Source organism: Ictalurus furcatus, chromosome 10 (assembly GCF_023375685.1).
Source record: "Ictalurus furcatus strain D&B chromosome 10, Billie_1.0, whole genome shotgun sequence".
Lineage (NCBI taxonomy): Eukaryota > Metazoa > Chordata > Actinopteri > Siluriformes > Ictaluridae > Ictalurus > Ictalurus furcatus.
This window is the reverse complement of record NC_071264.1, coordinates 1,670,146-1,692,796: the sequence shown is the minus strand read 5'-3', so window position 1 is coordinate 1,692,796 and position 22,651 is coordinate 1,670,146. Positions and strand designations below refer to the sequence as shown.

Sequence of the window (22,651 nt, the reverse complement as noted above, 5' to 3'; positions counted from 1 at the left end):
TAATAATAATAATCACTAGATTATCTACTAGAGTTGTAGATTCTGCCTCCCACCCCTAATAGAAACCAACAATAAAAACCATGACAGAAATTCTAATGGTTTCTACTACAAATACCATTACAAACCCTCAGCCAACCATTAAAACCGTGACCATTACTGGTCCTTAATGGTATCCACTAGACATAACATTCCACCAATATAAGGCAACAAATTTCCAGTAGAGACCCACAGTGACCATTTAAAATCAATGAAATTCCCATTAAAACCATTACACATTCTATGAGGGTTTCTATTGTTTTTTTGTGTGTTTCCATCAGGGATGAATGCGACAGACTTGTTCTTGGAAGCTTGAAAGGATGTATGATGTCTGATTATTGGCACAAGCCTACTGTAGAGGTGGTTGAGAAACAAGCTACCGGTGTAATTTTCTTAAAAGTAAAGTGAACTTGTTACGAAGCAAAAGATGGGTAGTAAAGGAACAGTTAAGCCAAAAATGACATGTATGCAGTGTCCCCCCCCCCCCCCACCCCAGTACAGTCCAGCGGCCAAGACATCTTTAACATTCAATATTATCTTCTTTAGGTTTATGCTGAAGGTGCTAAAAATCTTTTCCATAAACACATCATCTACCAGTGTCAGATTACTTTTAGCTGTGTGACGTATTTCAGTTAAATAAATGAATTTTTAAGTATAAGTTAATTATATTGTTATATCCAGCTTTCTGGTAAAATTTCACCTTCAAACCTTGGTTTCAGCTCCATTGCAAAGATGAGGTTATTATTCATAGATAGCAGTTATGTCTCAATGAAGATCTGGTTGCGCTTTATTATTTCTTATCTGCATTAGCCTTGTAGCTCCCCCTTGTCTCACTCTGCTCGACTACACTTGGTGTTTATTATATCGAGCAGAACGAATTTCAGACCGTATTTGTGGCAGTGAACCATTTCATATAAGCAATATTAACACGGAGATATTGTGAATCCTGTCAAGTAAATAAGAAAGAACGAGGTAAATGATTCACACCAATGTACAGCTGTAATCTCACACACACACACAGTGTGTCTGGAGTATCTGTAACTGTGACATATTCTGACTAGAGGTATCAGGCAGGAAGGGTGAGAGACATCAGGCGTGAGAATCTCTGGCAGAAATCTCTTGATTTTTTATCCTTCTCGGGCATAACGAGCTGTGACAAGTGCGACCTTCGTCGTACACGGAGGGAGAGCTAAGCATTTTAAGGACAAATCCAGACTGAAGTGAAAGTAAGGGCATGGTAGGGATGAGCTGTCACGGGGATTTTGTTTTGTTTTTTGGGTTGTTCTTTTTTTTTTTTTAGAAACGTGTAAAAGAAAACCAACAAACCGTCGAGGCCAAAGGTTTACATGTACGGAGGCTCATTTTTCCACAACTCCACACATTTCATGTAATCATAAAGTATCTGCTTTATTTCTGTAATTTCAAAACGAGCTAAGAGACAGTTTTTTGTGTGTGTGTGTGAGAGTGTATTTGGTGTCATTGCCTTTTAATTGCTTGAACCTTGAATCAAACTCTTGTTGTATCTTTCCACAAGCTTCTCACAGTACTGTTCTGGAATGTTCTCCCATTCCTCCCAACAGAACTGGCGAACAGGATTGTGGGCTTCTTGACTCAGACACGCTTTTTCAGCTCAGTCCACTAATCCGCTCTGGGATTCGGGTCAGGGCTTTGTGATGGCCGCTCCCACTAGCCATTTTGTTACAACTTTAGAGGTCTGCTTAGGATCATTGTCCTGATGGGAAAGCCAACACTGATGCAGTTTCTTCAGTATTTCATCTGTTTTCTGAAGTGCATCAGTCCATTTTCCAGTAAAACACCCCCACAGCATGATGCTGCCACCCCGTGCTTCACAGTGAGGATGGAGCTCTTCAGATTAAAAACCTTGAGGTTGACCTTTTCCCGCCGTACACAGCGCTTAAATACAGCTACAGGTGCTCTCCGAGTTAACTCCTTATCATTACAAATGTCCAATCAGGAAGGAGGAACCTTCCAGATTGTTTAAACAGATGGTGAACTTGCTGTATTTAAACCTCTGACCCAATGGAATTCTTATGTAATATCTTTCGCCTAGGTATACTGTACGTAACTTTTAGCCTCAGCTGTATAAGGTTCTGAACTTTATTTCAAACCAATGTTTAGGATTGTGTCAAAAACAAAAATGCTCATGGTTTCTCACCCTATATTTATTCAAACTCTGAGTTCACATGAGCAAGATTTTAGCCAAGGCACTGTTAGTTTTGTAATGAAACCCAGAAGATGAGATGAGTGCTGAAATTTATTAAAGTACTGCAAATCTCTTGTTGAATAAGACTCTGCATTGTGAACTTACACAGGAAATGAATAGTCCACTTCCTAGTGTAAACTCAGGGTGAGGCGGGTGTCGTACAGTAGGTACTACATTGGGAGTTCATAACACATGCATTAGCATTTACAGAGTAATGAATGAATAATTATCCCATATTCAGCACCTTGCTGTGGCCCTCAGTTTAGTGTTCAGAAAGGAATTTGAAGCCTGTACACAATTACTGGCTTGTAACACTGACACTATGAAGCATCGTTAGCAATAATGTGCTCAAGCATCACATAATTGTGAACATCCTAACATATGATTATTTTATAACCGAACCTCATATAATAATTACAGAGAAGGTGTTCTATAAACGTGCTTGTTGTAATACTGTATGTTCTAGCAACGAGCCATGAGAGAGCGTGTTTTACAATGTATTTTATTACGGGTAACATCAGACAAAAATAAAAACATCTGATCAGATAAAACCGCTGTAATGCATGCTGCTTTTATAAAACAGTGATGAAAAGAACACGATCGAACCCTGTGCTTAATAAATCATTTAAATCATTATGAATATTATTCTCAATAAACAGTTTCTCCGCCTCGCAGTGTAACAGTAAGCGCTGGCTCCTAAGAAACATGCAGTAACAGCCGAAGATGAAGGTATTTTATATCTGAAATGCAATGTTTATCGGTCATTTTATATCATTTGCATAGTAATTACTAACTCACAGGGAATTGTATGCCGGACAGTTCACTTAATTGAAAGCCTAGTAATAAACAAAGCTGTTATATAACTATTGAAAATGTCTGATTGATATGAGGAGGCTTGGAGACATTTATTATTATTAACATTTTTTTTTGGAAAGAGCCTTTGAGATCATTGTAAAACATTCTGTAGGTAAAGCTGTTTCGTCAAGTTTTCTGCTGTGGGAAAGTCTTCAGGATTTTGTCAATAATATGACACGATGCATTTTGCTTTAATTGTTAAAAACAGTCATTCTTGGTAAATGCTATGGTATAAGAGGAATAAAGTGCTTTGGGCCATGCTACTCGAGGAAAAGAATCAACTTCAGGGTGCTAATGGGTGCCTTGTCTTTTTATTATTGATTATTCCTGTAACAGCACACCCTCTTGTGCTTTATTCCTTACATAACACAGTACCCATTCTTATACACGTATTATAAAGTGGTTATGTAGGTCACCTTCAAATAAAGTGTTGCCTTCAAGTCACAGAGGAAGGCTTTAAAATGGCTAAAGTGGAGTTTTTTAAAAAGTGTGTATATATATATATATATATATATATATATATATATATATATATATATATATATATATATATATATATATGAGAATGTGACATTGGATATATGGGGTGTTGGATAGATAAGCAAGAGTTCATACCTAAAACTTAGTCTGGAGTAAAAAGTGCAGTGCATACTTCTCTCACGTGGCGAGAGCTCTGATCTGTTTGTTGGGCCGATTTATTTGTTTATTTATTGACTTCAACTTTTGTATTTCAGAGTTTCATTTTGAGACCTTTTTAATATTTTAAAGCTACTTTCGGTGTTGTGACCTTCCTGGAAATGAACCCAGCCAGCATTTGAACAGGTTTTTGTCACATATCTGACTTTGATGACATTTAACAGGAGAACTATAAGATATTGACGGACATGGCTTTGGCCATGCTGTAGAACCTGTGTGTGTATGTGTGTGTGTGTGTGTGTGTGTGTGTGTGTGTGTGTGTGTACAGATTGCAGTAGTGTTAATGTTGTGTGTTTGGATAATGAATCCCACCCTCTCTCGTACTTCCCTTGATCACAAGTACAGTATGTGATGTGCACAATATAATTTTACATGTTGATTTATTTTGGCATAAATGTACAGTGTATATAGGTATAAATGTATATATAAAAAGACGAAACACACAAAAGGCCTCTTGTCTTTATTGAGCTCACTTTTAAACCTTTGGAGTTTAGATGTGTGTGTGTGTGTATGTATGTATATATATATATATATATATATATATATATATATATATATATATATATATATATATATATATATATATATATATATATATATATATAAACCCACACAGGATAGTATCTGGTGAGCAGTACTTACTGTACTGAAACTATTTTACTGGCCGAGTAGCAGAGACAAATAGTGTGTTTTCATGCTTGGTCCATTTTGGTGCTCCAAGTGGTCTCACATTCATGACTCAGCATTTTGTTTTATTTTTTTCGTCTGTGAACACAACACACGAACTCGGACCCCTGTGAAATGACCCACTAGCGAACCGTGCTCAGACCACCTTGAGAGTGATCTCAGTCTGCTTCACAGTTTTGCTTTATAGATAAAGAAGTTGAGAGTTGCTGTAGATACATAGCTTCAGTTGTATGTCACGTAACGGTTTTACGTGGGGTCATTTGGTCCCACAACAAGGTCAGCATGGTTAGGTATTCAGGCTTTCTCTTTCAGTCTGTGTTTAAGGATTTGTACCTTGTTTAATTTGTAAAAGGGGACAAGCGTCATACTAGCAGTCTGCTTTAATAGATCTACAACAGATCCTCCTACTCTTTTAAACGACTACAAGAGCTCTGAACTTTCTGAAGTTTGTTTAGTTGGCTCCATTCAGAGCCTTTTTTTTTTTTTTTTTTTTATATAGGTTTCCTCAAGGTTGCAAGGTCTCGAACAAAAAGAATGTTGTGAACACAGACATAAAAAGGATTATGGGAATCACAGAGAGGAAGCAGAAGTGTAGTAGAACTGAAGATAGCAGGGCAAAGGACGAATTGTGTGGTTGTCACAGAACACACACACCAAGTACGCTGGAGAATGTCAGGAACATGTCAGAAGAAAATGAGAGGAGTGGGTGTCGGCTAAGCCGAGCTCCACGTGTAAGCATGGGTTAGTGGAATGCTCACCATGTGAATGGCAGAGAGTCATGGTGTGCAAAATCCTAGATCTGAGCTAAAGTGATGGGTCAAAAGTGAAAATAACCTTGGTAGGATGGAGAAGATATTTCATATTGCCCTAACATGACTAACAATATCAGAAATAAGCTCTTTACACAGAAAATATAAAAATCCTGTCTTAAAGGGAGACTTTTGCAAAATACCAATAGTGTCTGAAAACTGCATTTTCCAAAACAGGCCCATACCCAAAACAGGCCCAGAACAGGGCTTGATCAAAAACAGGGTTTGACCCGAAACAGGGCGAGACCCAGAACAGGATTAGACCTAGAACAGGGCCAGACCCAAAACAGGCCCAGGCCCTTGTATTGATTCGTCCACCCCCTGATGTGTTAGCTACTGCTATTGTCACATCACAAACATTACGTCACTTTGACTTCCATTAAATGCCACGCTAGATTAAAATCTGTAATATTTCACGAGATTCGTTAGAGGATTTGTGTCATTTTTAAAGAACATTGTTGATTTTGGGCAATGCTTATAAATATTTAAAAGAATAAGCTACAGTACTTGTAAAGATGTCAGGGTTTTGGGTTGGAAGGGATCTGTCGGACTGCGCTTCACGCAAGTGGATTAGTGAAGAAGAAGAAAAAAAAAAGCTTGGTCGTGTGACGCAGCATTTCCACAGAGACAGATGGTGTAGAGGTCAGAGTGATCACGCAGCACGATTTCTGCTATTTAAAGCCACGTCTCACCTGCAAGCCAGGTATCACACGTCACTCCCCACTGAGGAGAAAAAACAAGGCTGATTTGGGTGTATTTGTGTAAAGGATATTTAGTGACCTTAGTATTAGAAGCTTCTATCTCCTATTCAAGCTTCATAATTTGTCAATTCCAAAGTACAAAGAGGTTAAAAGTAGTGGTTTAATCATGGGTTAAACTGGGATTTAGGGGGTGGGAGGCACAATATTTATGGATTCCAATAATATGGGAAGACTAGAGTTCAAATGACATGATGTTATATGGAGTTGTTTTCTTTGTCACTATGTTATTATTTTTAGATTTTTTTTTTTTATCATGGTATACCATCATACTCGTATATCATTACATCCCTTTGTTATTGTGAAAGATTTGTTAATATTCAGGGGTACCATGGTGGCTGTACCATTAAGACTTGACACAAGCGACCAGCAGGTTGTGAATTGTTGGGTGCTTTATCTGTTGTACATGGATTTAATTGGCTTTAATGAAAGGATAAATGTATTATCATGTATGTAGCATCATACTGCATGAATTTATTTATTTTATTCGTGGCAGGCTTTCAGCAGCGCTGTAATGCTCTCTGGTGGAGGCACTATAGTCCTGCAAGTTCAACATAAAGGAAAGTGACTAGTGAGGCAAGATGTTATTCTTCTCTGGCAGGAAATTGATGTGTTACTGCAGCATGGAATACTCACAAAGCTATCAGTTTAACATGAATATTTTACATATTCAGCATATGTACAAGTATATAGTTGATTGTAAGGTAAGATTATATCTTGTATATGTCAAAATTGTGCTCGGAAAGGCCTTGTTTTATGCAATTACTAAGCCTCATTGATGGATATTTTAGTAAAGTTGTGTGTAAATATTTGCATAAAACAGGAGAGGGTACATCACCCTTCCCTCCCTGAGAGCATGGACAATTCTGGCTCCACGGATGGCTGTGGCATTGTTGGGATTCAAGCCTATCTCGAATAGATGGGAAAACAATGTTTGTCCCAAATGGGGCAAACAATCCGTTACACAACTCGGGAGAGAGACAATTAGAATGTCACTGACCGTTTTACACCTACTTAGGCAAGGAAGAGTCAAGTGTGAAGATTTGTGATTGCAGATTCCCCAGGAACTGTGTTGTAAAGATCAGCAACACGTCACTTTATGGAAGATATGGTTTATTTGCAATACTACACTGGCCATCAGAGCGACAGAGAATGTATTAGGCTCAAATCTGCACCATATCTGCCGACAGGTCTGAAAGCAAGATGTTATATTGGTTACAGAACAAAGCATTTTGATGCGAAATAGACAGGTGGGATGTTGGATGTTGATTCTCCTCTGGGGAAATGCCTTCAACAAAATGGTGATTTATAACAATCAGCAGCTCTGAGATCACGTACCATCCTGGGAGTTAGATGTCCTGCTTTAACCAGAGAAAATGGGTCTGTTTGTACAGGAAGCACTATATAAGGAATGTACCAACAATATACAGTGGGGGAAATAAGTATTAGATACGTCAACAATTTTTTCAGTAAATATATTTCCAATGAGGTTACTCACATGAACTTTTCACCAGACATCAGTATTAACTCAAGAAATCTGCAAATATATAGAATTCACAACATTAAAGTCCATAAATAAAGTTATGTGTAATAAAGTGGAATGACACACTAAGAAAAAGCAGCTCTCCAAGGCAAGGAATTAGCTGAAATCCACAAGTAATTATACCTCCTATCTGTGCAAATTAATTTCAGCTGGGTTAGTAAATTGATGGTCTATAAAAAGGCTTTTCATTATCAAGGTGTCACACAAGAAACATCTCATGATGGCTAAAAGCAAAGAGCTCTCCCAAGACCTTCACAACCTTATTGTTGCAAAACATATTGATGGATTCAATATACTTACAATATACAATACTTCTCCACTAAGTCCATCCATCCATCCATCTTCAACCGCTTACTCCTTTTCAGGGTCACGGGGAACCTGGAGTCTATCCCAGGGAGCATGGGGCACAAGGCGGGGTACATCCTGGACAGGGTGCCAGTCCATCGCAGGGCACAATCACACACACACTCACACACCCATTCATACACTACGGACACTTTAGACATGCCAATCAGCCTACCATGCATGTCTTTGGACTGGGGGAGGAAACCGGAGTACCCGGTGGAAACCCCCGCAGAACGGGGAGAACATGCAAACTCCGCACACACAGAGCCGCGGGAATCGAACCCCAACCCTGGCGGTGTGAGGCAAACATAACTTTATTTATGCACTTTAATGTTGTGAATTCTTTATATTTCTTGAATTAATACTGATGTCTGGTGAAAATTTAATGTGAATAACCTCATTGGAAATATATTCACTGAAAAAAAATGTTGACTCGTCCAATACTTATTTCCCCTGCTGTATTCTGTACATATTATGATACTTCACAATATAGCACGAAGCATCATATCCTTTTCACATATTACATGAAGATTATTACTGCCAACCTTTTCAATGTAATAAAAGTGCAAATTTAATTAAATGACAATTGACACCAATTAAGGAAAAGCATAAGCCAGTAATTTCAATATAGATTTTTAAATATTTATTTGTAACTTTTGCCAACACAGTATCTCAGTGTGAATATTTAACTACTGATTATTTGTTAATCAGATGGGGAAAAAGCCATAAGAGGATTCCAGCTCGTGATCCTACCAGGAGGAGGACTATAACATGGAAATGCTTTTTTTTTCTCTCTCTCTCACTCCTTCTCCAATCGTTTCATTTTATTGCCTGTCATGTAATGATTTTTGTAATGTCAGTACTAAAAGTTGTGAAACCTCTTGTTTGCTCATTAGGGATAAAAATTAAAAATAAAATAAAAAACCCACTGAAAATAATATCACTGAGATGCATATATAAAATATGATGGGACTGTGGGTCATTGCCAGAGAGGGAAGAGGTTTTACAAAGTAAACACTGATTCTGAAACAATTCAAATTCACTCCGTGGAAACATGTTCTCAGAAAGTCATATGGTATAAAACCTGAGAGAGTAATAATTTAAAAAAAAAGCAATGATTGAAGATGAAATCTTCCAGGATTATGAAACAGAAAATGCAGCAGAACATTCTGCAAAAGGAAATGGATAAAAAGTCCAGACATCACACCTCAAAATATCCAAAATATCACACACAATCATCACATGGTGCAGGTGATAAATTAAAACCTTTTTGATGTAAAATGTGTGTGAATATCACAGCTTTTGGTGAGAGAATGTGTTTGACCCCAAGCTGGACTTAATCTGTGCTCTAACTCCAAATTCATCACAACCGGAGAAGAAATATTTCTGTTTTTCAAAGAATTATTGCCTCTGGCTCCAGGTTCAGTTGAAGCAGGTGTTCTGATTTGCTCGGCTATATCTCACTCCCGGTCACCTTGTGTTGATTTGTTGAAGTGTTGACAGTGGGCGGGGCATGAACTCTCAAATCGCAGTCAAGTGGTTATTGTCTTAATGTCTGATAAAAGAGAAAACACATGAAAAACCAGAAATGCTGCAATAAGTCAAAAAAAAAACATCAGAAATGGTTTCCAAAAAAGTGGAAATGTTTTAGAAGGACACTTCACTTTTATTCTAAATAACTAGTAAAAGGTAAGTAGCTCTTTAAATGGTTTTGTTTATATCAGCTTTACCATGACGTGCTCCATGGATCAGAGTGTGATCTGATAAAAATCTGGGTGTGTAGGTGTGTATTTATTACCTGTCCACAGTTACTGCCCTTTGCCCTCTGCACAATAAAAAGGTAGGAGGTGCCCGTGAAGGTGAAACTCAACGTCTCCCTTTTGTGTCGAGAGAAAATAAACCATTTCAGGAGTAAAAACACAGTGAGTATCTATATCTAAAGCTATAATATATGAACACACTGAATGTACACTAGATGCAGAAGAGTTTTGTTGGTTTGTACTGAAGTTTGAATGTACACAGGTTGTTTTATGACTTGATACCGCGACTATTTCCTGTAAGTGAACTCTGTGCTGATACAGGGTTTGATTTAACACACCGATGTTGGAGTGAAGTAAACGTGTGTCCTGCTGTAATCTGGAGAAGGAGACATGACCTCCAACATGAGTGTGTCTGGAAAACAGGACTTAAAGAAAGACGAGAGGTGAGTTACTTTTCCATTCACCAGCAATAAATACACACCGTCTCATGGAACAGATCTGTATCTCTAAACACTCACTAGTTCACAGAGGAACTAAACTTTGGTTTAAGGTGTTTAATAGCAGTGAATATATCACTGATCTGATCTAAGAACAGTTTAGAGAAATCATTCACTGAGAGAAGAGTAAAAAGGACTGTGTAATGTGGAGGAGAAGAGCAGCGTAGCTTTGAGTCAGTGAACTCTACAGGCTTTAAGACCCAGCTGAGTCAGTTATCTGTGATTGGGACTCCTGACATCAGTGTAATTCCTGAGGTATGGGGCGTGTCTCCTGTTTGAATAAGTGTGCAGACTGGAGCTGAATTGAAAAGATGGAATTATTGGTGTTTAATGATGAACACATTGTGTAACAGTGCTGAGACAGCAGAGTATTAATTATTGCTGATATTTCTGTTTAATTCTAGAATGATGGAGGGAAAGAGATCAGACTCACCAGAACCTAGCTGTGTGTCCTTAAAGAGTGACCGGTCAATGGATCATCCACTTAAGTTCAGAGACGGAGCCAGTTCTCCTGATGTGAGGTCAGTACAGTGAGGTGTTTTACAGCAGTGTTCCACCTGATCAAACTCACTGGTCTCATTCTGAAGCCCTTCATGATCTTTATCAGGTGTTGAAGCAGTAAAACACTAAACTGTGCAGTGCTGCAGCTCTTGGACTGGCAGTGAGGAAAACTGCTTTAAGAGTTCAGTTCAGCCTGCAGTCCCTGAGCTAGAGGGTCTATGGTGCTACACAACAACATTTACACCTGGGACATTAATGACTAGATCACTATTTTATTCATAAACATGTTAGTGTCAGTGAGGAAATCCTGAAATCAGTGTATTGTGTTAAGAGGATAGTGTTAAATATCTGTCTCTGTATTTATTAGTGTGTGTTGTGCAGCTATGAATACATATAGTCTATATTACATCATGTGTTTTATTTGTTCACAGACCACAACAGAAGAAATCAAACCTCAGCAGAAATCAGTTGGACTCCATATTCAAGGTGTGTGTTTACGGTTTTATCGATATGCAGCAGCATTATGGGTAATCAGGCAGAATTTCAGTTGTAACTGTGGGAATAGAAAGAGACTTTTCTTCTTTTCCTAAAATAAAAGCATCTCTCAGTGTGTAACATTATAATGTTTAGATGTGTTCCTGTGTGTTTCTAACCAGGAGCTGGAACACAAAGTCATCACTCTGATAAAGAATGAGCTGAAGAGGTTTAGGAAGCTCCTGAGTCCAGATTACCCAGCATGCACTGAGAGGGAGGTGGAGGATGAGGCGGATCTGCACAGTGTCAGAGAGGGAGCGCTGAAGATCACACTGCACGTCCTGAAGAACATGAACCACACAGATCTCGCTAACACACTGCAGAACAGTAAGAGCTCTGAATCATGGCTTTATTCCATCAGGTTCACTTTAGAGAGAGGAAATAGTTTTAGAAAGGAACACTTTTAGTTTGAGTTTATTATCATGTACATCTGTTACTTTTCTGTTCTGTTCGTGGTCCAGCTTGTGGTTACTCTGTACAATGGTCCTGTTCCTTCAGTAATATTTAAGATAAGATAAGATAAGATACTACTTTATTAATCCCCAGATGGAGAAATTAGGGTGTCACAGCAGTAGCCAAGCAAAAGAAAGAAGAGATAAAAGAGATAGTAAGGAGAACAATACAGGGATATATAAATGGTAAGTGTCTTGCCCAAGGACACTTCGGCATGTGGAGTCCCGTGGGCCGGGAATCGAACCGTCAACCCTACGATTAGTGGACAACCCGCTCTACCACCTGAGTCACAGCCATCCCCCCTAAAAAATAAAGAGTGTATACAGGATGTATAAATATGTATAGACATAAGTGCAAACTCTCTCTCTCTCTCTCTCTCTCTCTCTCTCTCTCTCTCTCTCTCTATATATATATATATATATATATGAATATACACACACAAACACACACACACACATATATATATATATATATATATACACACACACACACACACACACATATGAGCAGTATACACAGCAAGCAACAATGTACAGTCCCACTATACAAGTAGCCCATGTGCATATCGCATATGTACAATACTATATACATATTGCAGCTGTACAGTATAATCAGTGTAGACATATAACAAAAGCTTTTAAGATGTGATGTGTGAGCAGTGCAAAAAGTACAGTATGGTACCCATATTACAACAGTGTATCAGTGTATTTGTAGTGTAGTCAAAAGTAAGGTCAAGAGAGGGGATGGCTAGGTGTTGTAAAGTCTGATGGCTGTCGGCACAAAGGAACATCTGAAGGATTCCGTCTTGCACCTGGGGGGGATGAGCCTGTAGCTCTCCATCTGCAGCAGCTCAGCATACAGTGGATGAAGAGGGTTTCCCAAAATGGACCTGATTTTGTTTCTTATTCTCTTCTCCACCACTGTCTCCAGATTATCCAGTTGTGACCAACAACAGAGCTGGACTTCTTCACCAACTTGTTGAGTTTGTCAGCCTCCCCAACCTTAATTCCACCTCCCCAGCATGTCACAGCAAAGAACAGGGCACTGGCTACTACAGACTGATAGAACATCTGCAGTAGCTTGCTGCTCACGTCAAACGACCTGAACCTCCTTAGAGAAAATAGTCTGCTCTTTCCCTTCCGGTAGAGAGCATCTGTGTTTTCTGACCAGTCCAGCTTGCTGTTAATGTGCACTCCCAGGAACTTGTACGAGTCCACCATCTCTATTTTCTCCCCCTGGATGGTAATAGGTGTTGGGGGCTTTCTGTTTCGGCAGAGGTCCACTATCAGTTCTTTGGTCTTGCCAGTGTTGAGCTGAAGGTAGTTATAACCTCAGACCATCTGACAAAGCTCCCCACTATGTCTCTGTACTCCTCCTCCTTATCATCCTGTATGCAAACTGCAGTGGATCAAGGCAGTCACTTACAATCAGCTTCAGGTGCTTCAGGTCTCTCAAAGGTGTTCATGACATGTGATGTCAGCACCACAGGTCTGTAATCATTTGAGGTACCCTGGATGACCATTCTTGGCCACCGGAACAATGCAAGAGGTCTTCCACAGTTGGGGCACATTTTTCAGCCTTAGGGAAAGATTGAAGAGGTGTTGAAACACACCTGTAAACTGTGTGGCACACACCTTGAGCAGCCTCGGGTTGATGTTGTCTGGGCCCATAGATTTGTTGATTTGGAGCTTGGATAGCTCCCATCTCACCTGGCTGGATGTTATGAATGGGCTGCTGGAGGGGGAGGGGTTGTTGGGGTGCCTGTGTCTGTGATGATTCCTGTATTGTCCTCATCATCAGGCGTGTGTGAATGTCCATTTGAGCTCTCAGGGGTGGGGGCTGAGTCAAACCTGTTGAAAAACCGGTTTAGGTTATTTGCATGTTCCAGGCTGCCCTCCATGGCTGGGCTGGAATTTATAAGCCTAGTAATTCTGTTCATGCCTTCCCATACCTCTTTGGTGCTGTTTTTTTCCAGCTTGCACTCTAGCCTCTCCCGGTAGCTGTTTTTTTGCTTTCCTCAGCTCCCTCTTTAGCTCCTTTTAGATTGACCTGGCCTCCTCATTGTCTTCTGCCATGAATGCTCTCTTTTTCCTGTTTAGGAGGGCTTTAATGTCTTTGTTGATCCATGGCTGGTTGTTTAAAAAACAGCGGACCTTCTTTGTGGATACAATCCGGTCCTCACAGAAGTGTATGTAGTCTGTGATACACTGGGAGAGTCCCTCAATGTCCTCTGCGTGATCCTCAAGGAACAGGTCCCAGTCTCTGGTCTAGAAGCAGTCCTGTAGGGCCTTTTCGGCCTCACTGGACCACACCTTTACAGACTTGGTGGTGACAGACTGCTGTTTGACTACAGGCTTGTACACAGGTACAAGGTAGATCAAGTTGTGGTCTGATCTGCCCAGAGGGGGAAGTGTTACATTTTACATACTGTGTGAAGTTTGTAAGGGTTTTAGAGAAGGGGACATGGTTGAAGTCCCCGTTAATAATCATGAGTGCGCTCGATGGTGGAATGTACACAGTCACAATAATGGCGTGAGAGAACTCCCTTGTCAAATAGTATGGTCTCAGTCCCACAGCCAGTAGCTCTATATCTGGCATACACATGCTCTCCTTCATTGTTATGTGTTTAGTTTTGCACCATTTTAAGTTAACAAAGACAGTTATACCTCCTCCCTTTCTTCTTACCGCTCTGTTTTCCTCTGTCTGCTCGCACTAGTGTGAAGCCAGCTAGCTCGACCAAAGAATCAGGAATGTTCCCTGTTAGTCATGTCTCCATGAAGCACAACAAACTGGCCTCTCTGTACTCGCGTTGGCTACTCGTCAGTGCTGCAATCTCGTCTGACTTGTTGGCCAGTGATCTTACATTCCCCATAACAAATGATGGAAGGCAAGGTTTGAGTGTCCTTTTTCTCTCCTGGCTCTCTCTAACCTTCACACTCGCTCTCGTCCCTCACCTGTGCCTCCGTAGCTCCGCTGGTGTGTCCGTCGACAAGGCCGCCACTCTAGTCTAGTACATCAGGAGCTGCTCCCTTGAATAAACAAGCATTGTCTGAGTAATCTTGGTGGATCCAAAAATACTGCAAGAAACACGCTTAAAATTCGGGCACACATATAGACAATAAGGTGAAATAAAAAGTCTGGCGTAAAATGCAGAACAATAGAAAGTCGGAAAGAGGTGAAAAAAAAGAAGTTAAAGTAATAAGCTGCAGGAGCTGCTGTGACTGGCTGCTGTTCGCGTCGGCGCCTACTACTAAGAGAAAAAAGTACATGAATCAGGAATGAACAGCAGCATTTTACAGAAGTTTACATTTTATGTTGTGCTCAGTCATTTTGCATTAAAACATGTTATTATTTTATTTATTAGAGTCTTTGACGTCTGTGTACCAGCCAAAGCTGAAATCCAACCTGAGAGAGAAGTTCAAAAGAATTAATGAAGGAATCTCACAGCATGGAAGCTCAGCACTTCTGAATGAGATCTACACAGAGCTCTACATCACAGAGGGTTGGAGTGGAGACATCAATAATCAACATGAGGTGAGACAGATTGAGACAGCGTCCAGGAGACCAGCAACACAGGAGACACCCATCAAATGTAATGAGTTCTTTAAAGACAAGTCCATCAGAAGTGTTCTGACTAAAGGAGTTGCTGGAATTGGAAAAACAGTCTCTGTGCAGAAGTTCATTCTGGACTGGGCTGAAGGAAAAGCAAATCAGGACGTCACCTTCATGTTTCCACTTCCCTTTAGAGAGCTGAATCTGATGAAGCAGGAAAATCTCAGTCTGGTGAATCTTCTTCATCACTTTTTCCCAGAAATAACAAAAATAAAATTAATAGACTGTGACTCCTACAAAGTGGTGTTCATCTTTGATGGTCTGGATGAGTGTCGACTTCCTCTAAATTTCCAGAACAATGCGAGATTGTGTGATGTGACAGAGTCAGCCTCAGTGGATGTGCTGCTGACGAACCTCATCAAGGGGAATCTGCTTCCCTCTGCTCTCCTCTGGATAACCTCTCGACCAGGAGCAGCCAATCAGATCCCTCCTGAGTGTGTAGACCTGGTAACAGAGGTACGAGGGTTCAGTGATCCTCAGAAAGAGGAGTACTTCAGGAAGAGGATCAGTGATCGGAGCCTGGCCAATAAAATCATCTCACACATGAAGTCTTCAAGAAGCTTCTACATCATGTGCCACATCCCAGTCTTCTGCTGGATCTCAGCCACTGTTCTCGAGAGAATGTTGGGTGAAGCAGAGAGTGGAGAGATCCCCAAGACACTGACTCAAATGTTCACACACTTTCTGATATTTCAGATCAAACACAAGCAACAGAAGTACCATCAGAAATGTGACCCTGATCCTCAGCAGATCAGAGAGAGTATCCTGGCACTGGGAAAACTGGCTTTCCAACAGCTGGAGACAGGAAACCTGATCTTCTATGAGGAAGACCTGAGAGAGTGTGGCATTGATGTCAGAGAAGCGTCAGTGTACTCAGGAGTGTGTACCCAAATCTTCAGAGAGGAGTTTGGGCTTCACCTGGGGAAGGTGTTCAGCTTTGTACATCTGAGTGTTCTGGAGTTTCTGGCTGCTTTATATGTCTTTCTGTCTTTCATCAGCAGAAATGTAACAGAGCAGCAAACCACTGATCTGTCTTATCTTCTCAACAAGACAAACATGTCTGATCTCCTCAGGAGTGCAGTGGACAAGGCCTTACAGAGTGAGAATGGACACCTGGACTTGTTCCTCCGCTTCCTTCTGGGTCTCTCACTGGAGTCCAATCAGACTCTCTTACGAGGCTTAATGCCACAGACAGGAAGCAGCTCTCACAGCAAACAGGAAATAGTTGAGTACATCAAGGAGAAGATCAGGGATAATCCATCTCCAGAGAAATCCATCAATCTGTTCCACTGTCTGAATGAACTGAATGATCATTCTCTGGTGCAGGAAGTACAAACTTACCTGAACAGAGGAGGTTACAGTCGTCTCAGTGGAGCCAGACTCTCTCCTGCTCAGTGGTCAGCTCTGGTGTTTGTGTTACTGAACTCAGAACAGGAGCTGGATGTGTTTGATTTGAGGAAATATGACCTATCAAACAAATGTCTTATGAAGCTACTGCCAGTGGTCAAAGCCTCCAGGAAAGCTGAGTGAGTATTTTTTTTATTTATAAATTTATTACTGCATGGTTTATTATTTTAATATTACACTGAACTGCACTGTTTGGTTAATGCTCTATCATATTTACTTTAATCATCTTTAAACAAACCTCTGGTACTGTTACAGAAAATTGTTTAACTTTTTCTTGTATCACGTTTTATTACATTTTGTCTAAAATTGATGAAGAAATGATTTTAGACTTGACTTGGACTCCACCTCAAATACTTGAGACTTGACTTGGACTTGGACCTCAGGGACTTGGAATGTGTCTGGTATCTTCATTTATAAGGCCCTATATGGTTTAATCCCAGAGATATGGGGATCTCAACGTGGCTCCAGGTGCAAACTGTAGAGTTTTACCCATTTTCAACCGAATGCGAGTCACTTTGTTTAAATCTGATACTTACTGTATTTAAAGAGGAATGTCTGAAGAACAAATAATGCTGAAATTAGAAATATACCTTTATTTATTCACATAGAAACAATAATGTCAATATCTTCATTGCAACTTGGCCCTTTCTCTTTGAATTCAGTATATAGTTCTCTTAAATTCACAAGCAGAAGTCTTTTCTGTTTTGGGGTCTTTTTGACACTCTCATCCTTCACAGACTTAAACTCATTTTGTCCAGGGTACATACTTGAATACTCATCACTGTCAGAAAAGGCAATGACCTTGTTCACAGTTTCCTGACTCAGCTTCTTGCCCTTTTTTACGTCAATCTCAGTCAACCCCCTTGGACTCTTTCTTAGAGCCTTCTTCACTAGGTAAACTGAAACATTGAATTCTGTTGCCATTTTCTTGATAATCCAACTGGGTAGGGCTAATGTCAAAATCTGAAGTTTCCTCTTCATGACGTCTGTATACATCAACGTATCCTTCAAGGCATGAATCATCTCATTTGTAGAGTGTTCACACAGACTTGTTTTTTTCCCCCTCCAGGAGAGCTGGAGAAATGTTTAAGCTGGTGGCCACCTGGGAACAGACTGCATTTTCTTTTTTCCGTAGCCTACTATGTATCTCCTACTAGTGTTTTGTACTTTGAAAGGTGAAAATCCTGCTTTAGTGATCCTAATATTGATGGCCTTTTCAGACTGTTCTCTGAAACTAGAGATTGCAGAGAGGTCTTCTCTGCAAGATGCAATCATTGCAGCAACACCCATGTCTGATTCTTCCCCTATGAAGGTTTGTTGGTCCTGAGTGCTGAGTCTTACACATGTGACATAAGACCTCTGCCCTGGATGGATTGTTTTCCCTGTGATGGTGCTGATATGGTCAGCTGTTTGTAGGTCAATGATTTGTAGAGATTTCCTTCTGGAGCGCTCTGAAAGGTTCATAACAGACCTTCTGTAGGAGTACAAGAAATACATTACATACACACATGATCCAGACACAATGTCGTTGTGGAGTCAGGTTCCCTGAAAGAAGTCCTTCAAAAAAGCAGCTCACGACTGCTTTCGGGAAGATAAAAAGTTTAGTATGTCCACATTTTCTGATAAAACTCTTGCTGTGGCACTTACCATCTTTAACCAAATGTATTCCAATGCTACAGTTGTCCATGGCGAGGTGTTGAAAATATATGTTTCGAAGTTCAAGTCAAGTCAAGGGGCTTTATTGTCATTTCAACCATATACAGCTGGTACAATACACAGTGAAACGAAACAACCTTCCTCCATGACCATGGTGCTACATCAAACAACACCCTAACTACACAAGGTGACACACAACTAAATAAGATCTGCACATTTTTACATAGAACACACATGCAAAAGTGTACAAGATATTACAGTACTACTAAAACAGGACAATAGGCATAGGGAAGTGTGAGGTGATATCAGTGATTCCATTAAATATACCCCTTAGCAGTGAATATTACTTGATCTAGCATGTCTGACTGTGCTTCACATTTTATAACGAGGAAATTCTAATAAGTAAACATTCAAGGTGAGGCAAATCTTGGTTTATTGAATACATAGGTATAGGGAGAGTTACCACACTGCCCTAAGAGGCATGCAGTTGTTTCAAACATGTAGCTATGATACCGCATATGTGAACTATTGGTAGCTCCAGAAGCAGTTAAAATGAACAAAATCCCTTCTTCCAAATTTGCTGAAACTGGTTCAAATATACACTATTGAGAGCAAGTTATTGTGACTCAACTTGACCACCTCAGTGTATTTTCGGCCCTCAGATATTGTTAAAAATTGGTATAATCTATGCAATTGTTTTGATGGAGAACAAGATATAGTTGTAGTTTCAACATTATTTGCATTTCAGACATTCTTATTTAAAAGACAAAAAGTATCAGCTGTATGCAGACCCACATTTGGTTTTTGACCACTGAAAATTTGTCAAATTTAACAATTTACTCATGGAGCCATGTTGAGATCCCTATATCTCTGAGATCGAACTGTATAGGGCCTTAAAACTTAGGATGCCAAAATAAAAGTTTTTTTAAGAACCAAAATCTAAAAGGGTATTAAGATATCATTAATAGTTCTTGAGAATTATGTTAAAAGAACACAAAGTTCTTTTTCCCATTTGTTAACTGTCACCATTGCCATTTAATGCAGCAATGATTGCTATAGTCAACAGATTTTACTAATAGACCTACATACAGTTGCAATCAAAATTATTCACCCCCCATTGCAAATCTGGAACACATGAAATACTTGAACTGGCCAGGGGCAGAAGTTATATGAACTACCTGAACTGGCTAGGGGTAGAAAGTGTACGAAATACCTGGACAGGGCAGAAAAAGGAAGATATCAACGGCTGCAAGCAGATTTCTGAGAAGGCAGGTTGTGAAAAACCCTCGAGTGACTACAAAAGACCTGCAGCAAGACTTGGTGGTAACAGTCACTGAGGTTTCAGTGAGCGCAGTAAGGCGCATACTAAATGCAGAAGGTTTCCATGCCAGGACTCCCTGACGTACACCACTACTGACCCAAAAGCACAAGAAAAGTCTGGAACTTTTCAGCACGATGGATCAGCGGTATGTCTGGAGAAAGAAGAATGAAGGAAGAACACTCTGTCCACAGTCGAGCATTGCTTACTTCCAACAGGACGATGATCCCAAGCATACCTCAAATTCCACCAAGATTCTACAGGGCACAGATGCTTGATCACAGGTACAGGCCTTTGAAGATGGTGATAAAGACTACTGGCATACCATAGGAATCCCTACCAGATGGATTCTTTATGGATGCTGTCAAATGCTTTCTTGAAATCAATGATGTTAATGGCCAGCAGTTGCCGGTATTCAATGCACAGTTCCACGATGTTCCAGAGGGTGAAGATTTGTTCTATGCATTTTCTTCTGCTACAAAACCTGGCTTATTTCTCCCTCAGGCAACAGTCGATTGCTTTTAACAGCTGCTGCAATAGAACTATGCAGAATGCCTTCCCAGACATGGAGAGGAGGGTGATGCCAGTAGGTGCATGCCTTTATTCAGCATCTTGGCTATCTCACCTCTTCACTAGTCTTCTGGGATTTCTCTGTTTGCCAGCATTTCTTAAACAGCATTGTTAACTTTTTGGATATGGCCTGGGCACCATGCTTTAAGACCTCGGTAGGTATCTCATTCAAGCCAGCCGCATTGATGTTCTTGAGGGTTTTAATTGTGACTTTCACCTCCTTGATTGTGATTTTGCTGGTGTCCACTTAGAGATCCTCTTGGACTTCGTCCGACTCAGAGTTGTGGGTGGTGGTCAGGTCTGGTTGATTAAGAGTTCCCCGGAAGTGTTCAAACAACCTCTTGTTTTGCTTGTCCAGGGTAATCAAAAGATTCCAATTCTTGTCTTTGCTTTGGACATTGGACTTTGTTCTCGTGCCAGTCATCTCGTTGAAGATACCATAGAGGTTTCAAAATCCTTCTGCTGTATCCATTCCTTCTTGTCCCTTCGACAGCCTTTACCAATATGAATACAAAATATAAAAAGTAAACATTAAAACACTCTACTTAACTTCAAGTTTTAGGAGTCCAATTGACAGTAATATCTCCTGTAGCATTGTGGCTCGATTTTATTCGTAGCAACTATGCCACCCCGAGAAAACGGGGAAAATAACCCAAATAAAAACACAAATACGTTCCACTTAGAACAGGCAAGGGTTTCCATATAAAAATACATTTTATTTTGAAGTTAAAAAGAGTTATTTAAATTAAAAAAGAAAAGAAAAAAAAAAAAGCAACCAACACAGTCAGGCATTGGTCAATAAAACAGTCACAAGAAGAAATGAACAGTCATAGGAGGACTGAGGCTTCCTGTATGAAGGGCAGGCTAGTATGACAGCACCAGCTATACAAAAGGGAAGAGAACCCCACCAATCAGAATCATACCCACAAAATTCACTACAAATAAACAGCAATAATAACGACCCTTAGTTAAGTAAAGCCTAAGGTGCAGCCAAGAACTCCGCGCAGCCTCAGTGTTATGCTACGGCCAGCAGAGGGCACTGTGACTCGGCTCCTGACGAGTCACATGACATTGTTTTGGTTCGCTCGCTTCCTGCTGATCATTTATTGAAGTGACTTTCGTTTGCCACAGGTGTTTATGTTTTGAGGTGATTATGTTTGGTATTTAAATGCCTTGGTTACTGAGCACGTCGCTCAGTATTATTGGTTGTATCGTTTGTTTCCATGCCACGATTCAAGTTTCTCGTTTTCCGGTGAAGACCGCGTTTTCTTTGTGAGTTACGTGTCTAATAAAGACTTTGATCTGCACCTGCATCCGCCTCCAGTCCCGATACGTTACACTCAGGAAGTACTCATCTCCTACAAGGAGAACAAAAACACAAAATTGTTTACAATATGCTCAAAACAGACAAAAGAATATAAAAAAACCTAGACAAAACAATAGAAACAAACTTACTGTCACAAAAACACAGATAACCCCACACTCAAACTGATTACAGGTAGCAAGTTTACCAAAGCTGACCAAAACCATTACTACATAGCAGTATCAGCATAATTGATAAAGACTCTTACAACACAGTTGAATTAAAGGAAACTGATCTCAGTGACAGTAACCAACACAAAGCAAAGCAAAATAAAGCCAGATAAAACAGCCCAAGGCAACCCAAAGCAAGCAAAGCAGTCCAAAACCAAACAGCAACGTGGCTCCGCGAGTGAGGGGGAGGAGCTATACTGAAACAACCACATCTCACTCAGCCCGCCTTAACGCATACAAAATCGAGGACCCTAAGAACAAACAGGTGTTACAACCTGAATTTGGAAGCATGCAAGATCATTTAGCTCGAGTAATAGAACCAAACGATGTATCTACCATGACCCAATGACATAGTACTCACGATGGCACATATGAAAATCATATGATAGCTTCTTTAGTAGTTATGACAGCCACAGCTGGTGCTCCGACGGGGCTACATTAAACTGCCATGCTACACAAATGGGGGTCTTGATGGCACACCACACCACACCCGCACAGTCTCGGTATCGCAGTGTCACACTAGACAAGTAAATCGCATGACAAGTGGACAACACTAGCATCAAACAGCTAAGCAACAATGCTAAAAACACACTCTGATGCACTCGGTAGCAATGAAGGAAGAGGCAGGTTTTCGACCATGACGTGTTCTGTGAGGCATAAACAATCGCTTATATACTGTGGTAGGAAGCTAGCTCATTGGCCATGTAGTTAATAAGGGTGACGTTTTAATCATGGCACACACCTCACTACACTCCCTTTTTAGGTACCAGTTCCTCATCTTTTAGTTGGGCTGTTGCCTATTCTGTGTCAGAGTTTTGTGGGGAGTTTCGCTCTGTCACGCTTCTCCATGCTTGTTT

General features: G+C 40.3%; 1 protein-coding gene across 1 annotated transcript in view; it reads left to right on the top strand.

The window, feature by feature from the left end:
* The first annotated feature begins 9,313 nt into the window (after positions 1–9,313).
* Positions 9,314–22,651, top strand: part of LOC128613856 (uncharacterized) — a 53,875-nt gene continuing 40,537 nt past the window's right edge. The window contains exons 1-6 of the mRNA XM_053634993.1: positions 9,314–9,875; positions 10,035–10,156; positions 10,615–10,731; positions 11,143–11,197; positions 11,368–11,572; positions 15,063–16,836. Coding sequence (XP_053490968.1) covers positions 10,104–10,156; positions 10,615–10,731; positions 11,143–11,197; positions 11,368–11,572; positions 15,063–16,836 — 2,204 coding nt within the window. The 5' untranslated portion in view covers positions 9,314–9,875; positions 10,035–10,103. The remainder of the gene's footprint in view (positions 9,876–10,034; positions 10,157–10,614; positions 10,732–11,142; positions 11,198–11,367; positions 11,573–15,062; positions 16,837–22,651) is intronic.